At 46.5% G+C, this 7500-nt stretch overlaps 1 protein-coding gene across 4 annotated transcripts in view; it reads left to right on the top strand.

The window, feature by feature from the left end:
* The window catches only part of znf385c (zinc finger protein 385C), a 120254-nt gene that overhangs the window by 98023 nt on the left and 14731 nt on the right, over positions 1–7500 (top strand). For all 4 annotated transcript variants that reach the window (XM_031560923.2, XM_031560924.2, XM_031560922.2 and 1 more), the window contains 2 exons: positions 4016–4158; positions 7375–7485. In XM_031560923.2, coding sequence (XP_031416783.1) covers positions 4016–4158; positions 7375–7485 — 254 coding nt within the window. The remainder of the gene's footprint in view (positions 1–4015; positions 4159–7374; positions 7486–7500) is intronic.

Raw genomic sequence — 7500 nt, 5'->3', positions numbered from 1 at the left:
GCACACCCAGCGTGAGGACACGAAAGTCTATTTGCGAGCATCAGTCTTTAAAAAAACCAACTCCCCTCCCTCTCCCCTTTCCAAATTTCTTTTCCAGCTACTTATTGTAAGTGCCTGGAAGATTAATGAGATCAATTTCAGGGGGAGAGAGGGAGGGGTGAAGGCAAAAAAAAGAGAGATTGAGTGAAAAACAGTGAGAGAGAGAGAGAGAGAGAGAGAGAGAGAGAGAAACGGATTGAGCGAGAGAGAGAGGGAGAGAGAGAAAGAGACTCCATGTCCCTAAAAGTCATCCCTGACAAGCAGATTAAGTGGAACGACCCATTTTAGCGGAAAACGCGCCCCTCTTTGGCTCCCCGCAGCCCTTCATCCCCCCTCCCCTCCTCCATCCTCGCTCTGCTCCGCTGCACGGCGGCCGTACGGAGACGTTCCCACCCTGCTGTCGCCAGGACAACACCTGAGCAGTGGTTTCAGGTCCCTGCAGGCTCCCTTAGGCTAACAGCCGCAGGGGTGAAAGCACTGACACACTTTGGGACAGAGGACAAAATTGCCACATTACAGCATGAAAAAAAATTGAATTTATCAGGTCTCACCACTTTTATACTGCTCAGTTTTTAGATATAGTACATTCTTTGCTTTTTCACTTTAAGATTTAAGGTTGTGATCAAATATAATGTTATTATTGATAACAATCATTATTATTATTATTATTATTATTATTGTTGTTCTTGTTGTTATTATTATTATTATTGATTATAATTATTTATTAATAATAATACCAATAATAATTATAATAATATTTCTGTATTGTTATTATTATTATTGTTATTATTAGCATTATTATCTTGCTATGCAATTACTTTACAATACATCACCCTTGAATGACATATTTGTAAGAAATCCAAAATGGATTGAAATTGAAAGTAGATAAAAGGCAATTATCTCACTTCATTCATTCATTTTATTGATTCAGGCACTGAAACATTGAGCCGCCCAGAAATACTGTTTCCAGAATGAAATTATAACACATTATTCCGTTAAGACATGAGAACAGAAATAACAAATAGGTATAGATTGAAATCCTTTTTTTCTGTACATTGTACGTGTATTTTACAGTGCAGGCTTCAGTACAGCTTTTTCTATGGTCTGCCACTGGCACTACCGTAAAGGCGTCCTCCTTTCTCATTATGTTCAGTACATCAGAACTGACCAACACAGTGCAGTGATCTTCACCATTCATTTACAGAAAAGGTCAGCAGCACCTCCAAATACACTCCGTCAGCGTGAGACTCCCAGCGGTCCTCCCATCATCTTCTTCTCCATAGCTAAAGCTCAACGAGCGTGGCTTCAGACGGGGCTTCAGACGAGGCCGCCCTTCCACGATGCATGGAGGGGATCATTCAGTTAGCGCCGCCACGCTTGATTTGGCTCACCCTGCTGATGGGACGCAGGGGAGAGAGGAGGAGGAGGAGGAGGAGGAGAGAGAGAGGGAGAGGGAGAGGGAGAGGGGGAGGGGGAGGGAGAGGGGGAGGGGGAGAGGGAGAGATTAGGTGTAAAACAGAGAGAGGGATACAGATTGAAAGAGAGAGAGAAGGGGGGGGGGGTTGCAGTAATCGATACAGCGTAAAGCGTAAATGGAGATGATGGATTCCTGGCGCCTAGTACCAGCGAGGCCTGCTGCCCGCTCTCCCACACACACACACACACACACACACACACACACACACACACACACACACACACACACACATACACACACACAGCTGGCAACAGAGTCCAGAGTATGTGTGTGTAGACAGTGGAAATACTGTTATAGCCAAGTAAGTAAAAAGAATGTGAAGAATATATAAATACGGGTTCATATTGGTGCCCTCATTGGTAAAACTGCAGCAAAAGAGCCAGCAGAGAGCACTGAGGGGCAGCAGAGCCCTGTCATATGCCTGCATGAACACGTGTGTGAACATCCAGCAATGTCATACAATTGATGCATTTGTTACCAATCGATTTGTTACCTCCCTTCCCAGTTAAAAAAAATGGTACAGTATTTTAGTAGCACTTAATTTGTCCTACCCCCCCCTGATGAGGGTGACCTACTGTTTGTTAAATAAGGAGATCAGCACTCAGGAGGAGATGTGGGGGTGAGGGAGGAGGCCATGAACAGGCTACTCCCCCCCCCCCGTGAAATTAGAATCGATTGGAGCGGACCACAGGGTCGCATAATGAAAGGAGAGGTTAAATAGGTCGATCCGAATGCTCGCTCGCGGGCTCAAATTGAGTGAGAGAATGTGTGTGTGCGTGTGTGCCGCTGAGACGATATACATATTTGGGGGCGGGGGGGGGGGGGGGGGGGGGGGGTTGATGGGTAGTGTGGTGGGAAGAGGCAGGTGCAGAGAGCGGAGGAGTGGGTCGGCGGGGGGGCAATTTGCCAATGGAATGGGAAGCAGGTTGTGCAGTGCAGTGTGTGTAATGTGACTAGTTGACAGGTATGCTGCCCTACCTTACCAAACTGATTACCCCCGCTGTGAGTATCACACTACCAGCATGTGAGGTGGAACGGAAGCGGGGGGGGGATCTGTGTTCAGCTGGATCAGAGGGGGGAGGGCTTTGTGCCCGCCAGAGCAGTTTGAACCGGTTTAAGCTGGTTGGCGCCAGACCATGGAGAGGGTTTCATACTCCATTTCCTCCTCATTCTCCCATTTTCCCCTCATTTATCTCACGTGCCCTGGTCCTCGTTGCCATTATCTTATTAGGACTTAACGACTTACACAGATTCCATTTTGTGCTGGTTAACATACGCGCGCATTTAATCTGTACGCACTGTAATATTGCTACCTGGGTTCATTTGTGTGAGTCGGGTTTGAGAGGGACAGTTGTGGGGCTCGGCCTTGTGAAGAGTGGAAGAAAGTAAAGAAAGAAAAGAGGGGGAGGAGAGGAAGGGGGGAGGCAAAGGAAGGAAATACATTGTGGGGGTTTAGCCGGCTATTTCCACGCGCTCTGATGTGATTAGCATGAGCCACAAACGGTGGTAATTAAACTTCTCTCCATACCCACGCTAATCACCAATCAGAGCGCTAATCAGAGAACGGGGGCGCCCGCAATCTGCAGTCATCGCACTTTTCAATCATTCACTAAGAAGAGGGGTGGTGGTGGGGGGAGGGGTGGGGGCAGGAGAGAAGGATAAAGGAGAAGAGGAAGAATAGATAAGGAGCCATGAGATGATGGAAAAGAAGGAGGGAAAATGCATGAAGGGAAAGAAAATGGAATCAGGGGAGAGGTGATGAAGGAGAAGAGAGAAACTGAGAGACCGAGAGGAAGGAAAGGGGAGACCGAAAGAGACAAAGAGAGAAAGAAAGTGATGCAGAGTAAGCGAGAAAGAGAAATAGCGAGGAGAGGAGAGGAGAGGGAGAGGAGAGGCACTTTTAATTAGTCCTGATTGCTGTTAATGTACGCGGCATGATAATCTCTCTGGAGGAAAGTTTCACCTCTGGAAGATAAAGAGCATTTTAATAGACTGAAAGGAAACGCTTACTGTGGGACAGACAGAGAGATGATGCACGATTGGAGAGAGCGGAGCGAGAGCCTGAGCCATTATATGAAGAACAGAATACTATTTTGAGAGGTCCTCTTGCTCAACGTGCGCAGTGAAGGTGGCAAAGTCTTTGAAGGTGACACTGAGAAAATGTAACTTTTTGAATATTTATTACTGTTAAAGTAACGCACTCACCAGCTTGACAGAGTGCAGATAATGAACAGCCCAATATGATTACAGACCTATTTTAATGTAGTATAGATCCAGTAAACAGTTATGATTGGCACTCCGTTTAACAGTGTGTGCGTGTGTCTGTTTGTGTGTGTGTGTGTGTGTGTGTGTCTGTGCGTGTCTGTGCTTGTCTGTGCGTGTGTGGGTGTGTGTGTCTGTGTACGTGCGTGTGATAATGTGCATTCTCATAAACACAGGCAGTGGGGTGTCCCAAACTAGATACACTGATGCATTGCTTCCTGCTTCCTCTTTCAACAGGAAGTCCCGCCCAGGGCAGCCCCCTGCTGGCCTCGCTGTCCCTGCCTGGCCGCCCCATGCAGCCCCAGCTGGACCTCAAGCACTTCCTGCCCCTCAGGGTCAACGGCTCCACCCCCCTCAGCCTCTTCCCCAACTTCAACACGGTCAGTGGGGCCACTCCAACTACACACACGTCCGTGTTTGTGTGTGTGTGTGTGTGTGTGTGTGTGATTAGGCCTGTGTGGTGGAGGTGAGAAAGAGAGAGAAAGAGTGTTTATGTGTGTTGTGTGTGATGGGGGTGAAAGAGTGTGTGTGTGTGTGTGTGTGTGTGTGTATGAGAGAGAGAGAGACTAGCCCCCAGCACGATACACCACATGTCATAATAGGGGCCAGACAGGGCTGCTCTTTTTTCATGATCTTCAGGTGTGTGTGTGTGTGTGTGTGTGTGTGTGTGTGTGTGTGTGTGTGTGTGTGTGTGTGTGTGTGTGTGTGTGTGTGTGTGTGTGTGTGTGTGTGTGTGTGTGTGTGTGTGTGTGTGTGTGTGTGTGGGTTCAGTTCTTCCTATGATGTTTCACAGTTCCGACATGAGGCCAGAGACTCCTGTTGTTTTTTCCTCTTTCATCACACACTGCAAGGGTGCATATACAGTATGTGCTGGTGTGTGTGTGTGTGTGTGTGTGTGTGCGCGCGTGCGCTCTCCTGTGTGTGTGTGTGTGTGTGTGTGTGTGTGTGTTCTTTGAAGTGTCAGCCCTCACACACTGATACTCCCGTGTTCAGACGTGAGGCTGTGATGTCCTGTCGGTTTTGCCTGATCTCTTAATACTGGGAGCGCAGCTCAGCTGCTGGGGGGATATCACAGAGACAGTGGGAAGCTCATCCCAGCCACGGGACTCAGGCTCTAGTTAGGAACCAGGACAGGAGCTCCTGGCAGCTGTGCCAGCTCAGGGCCAGCTCAGGGCCAGCTCCTCTGTCCGAGTCAACAGATCCCAGTATATACTTCCTGTTACCAGTTACAGTTTTATTTAAGCCATCATCATTTCTGTTTATAGAACACTTAAAATCTCCCTATGGCCCCGTATATAAAATGCAATCCTGCTATCCAGGTTTGGACCAGGGCTAATCTCATTGCTAGGTGTATTCGTCCAGGTCTGGCCTGGGAGAATCTGTCATTGCTACGTGTATTTGGCTAGGTTTGGACCAGGGCTAATAGCACTCTTATCATTGTTGAAGTCAGTCGCAGCCTATAAGTGTGCATGCGTTTATATCCGCATAATCCTGTTTTCACAGGGTTTCCCTGTTATGCTTTTTCTTCACTGTTAAATCTGGTTGTAGTTATTGAAAGTAGTTTTTCTTTTGAATCAGTAGTTCAGAAAAGAAATAATACACTGCTTATTTAAATGGTCATTATTGCAAGGGATCTGTTTCACTGATTTATTGGGAGAGGTCTGGGAAGCCACACAGTCCGGACAGCAAGCTGCAGAGCAGGATGAGACTGCACGCAAAGCATGATGGGAGATCGGGCTTGAGGCTCTCCTTTAGTCCCTCCAGCTGATTCATGTTCCCTCCCAGTGAAACCAAGATGCATTCTAGGGGTTGTAGTGATTAAAAGGAGATGTAGTTAATTAATTTGTGCAAAGCGAAATACAGTTAATGAATTAGCCCCCCTAGTCAATGAAGCCTATCGGGTCTGAATCAATATTGTAAAACCACTAAATCAGTTAGTCAGTAATAGATTAGGGTTAATGATTAATGGTAGTTTTAAGGTCAGTCAGTGACACACGACTAAAACACACAACCCACTCAGATGTTGCAGATCTTTTGTTGACAGCATCATCATGTTAGATATGAACATTTGTAAACAGCATTTTGTAAGGCACAACAGTACAGCAAAAACAGCTTTCTTCTGCTGGATTGATGATGGATGGATGCAGGGGCGGTGCCAGGAGCTAAAAACATTCTGGGCTCAGCCCAGACCTGTAGGGGGATCTGGGGGGCAAAAACGTTAAAATTCTGTCAGCTTAATGCACGATTTTCATGCAGTTGGAGACAGCAAGGGAAAGCCTGAAGACAGCCCATGCCATGCAGGGCCCGCCATCTGTCTGACTCACATGAACATTACCCCATCCATTATACCACACTGTTTGTCTACATGAAAACACTTTTATGCTAGTTCACACTGACAACGGACATGGATATCGCCATAGGTTACCCATAAACTCGCATTGATAACAGACAACAAAGACAACATAACACTGTTTGAATATCAGAAAGCACAGCGTCAGCCTTTGTTTGGTACACTGAGGTGGAGATAGAAAGAGCCTATATAAAGAGGAGATAATTTGTAAAGTGGGAAATAGTGAGGTTGAGTCTAAACGGTTCTCACACTTGTCTTCATGTAATTATTGCTTAATTTAATTCCCCTTACTTAATGTCACTTCATGTAATTCTTGCTTAATTTAATTTGACCTTACTCCCGTCCAAATAGTCAAGCATGTTGAATGTGTGGGACAGCAATGCTAATCACCGCGCTACGGCTCCACCAGGCAACAAGGGGAAGGTATCCTATCGGCCGGGAGAGCAGGTTCCGGGCTATGAAAAAAATATCCCGGGATTTAGCTCAATAGCCTGTTCTTAGCCATGCCCCTGTATGGATGTATTTACCTTTTTCCCCATCCCCCTCCTGGGAGAGCGAGAGAATTAGGCTTTAATTGTGCTTGAAACATCACCTGCTTCTCAAGTGCATGGAGGAGGAGGGTTTGTAGAGCAGGTTATGCTCTGAGTCTCTTTGGCGTGTGTGTTTGTAGAGCAGGTTGTGCTCTGAGTCTCTTTGGCGTGTGTGTTTTTGGCGTGTGTGTTTTTTACGTAAGTGTGCTGTAGGGGCTCTGTATGCAGCGTGCAGTGGTACACAGCAACTACGTCATCCCAAGTCCTTCAGAACAGATTAGCAGTGGCCAGCAGCCACGTGTCCGTGTGTGTGTGTGTGTGTGTGTGTATGTGCGCGCACGTGCGTGTGTGTGTGGTTGCGTGTGTGTCTTAGCTGTTCTGTACATTGAAATCTTATGATTTTTAAGCAGCAGATTTTGAATAGATGATATAATGCACTGAAATAAAACTGCTAAAAAATATAGGTTAAAATGACCTCATTTTAAGGATAATTTAGTTCTTTGTTTTTAGACTGTGTGACTATATGACCCAGTAATGTCTCTCTCTCCATCCCCATCTGTGTCTGTGTGTGTGTATGTGTGTCTGTGTGTTTGTGTCTGTGTGACTTTCTCTCTCTCTTTTTCTCTTGTTCTGTCTGTGTCTGTGTATGTGTGTTTATGTGACTCTCTCTCTCTCTTTCTGTGTGTGTGTGTGTACGTGTGTGTCTATAAACCCAGATGGACCCAGTCCAGAAAGCGGTCATCAACCACACGTTTGGGGTTCCGCAGCCACTCAAGAAGAAACAGATCATCTCCTGCAACATCTGCCACCTACGCTTCAACTCAACCGTTAGTGAGAAGCAG

This window comes from Clupea harengus, chromosome 23 (assembly GCF_900700415.2).
Source record: "Clupea harengus chromosome 23, Ch_v2.0.2, whole genome shotgun sequence".
NCBI classification, from domain to species: domain Eukaryota; kingdom Metazoa; phylum Chordata; class Actinopteri; order Clupeiformes; family Clupeidae; genus Clupea; species Clupea harengus.
This window is presented reverse-complemented; position numbering and strand designations above follow the sequence as displayed.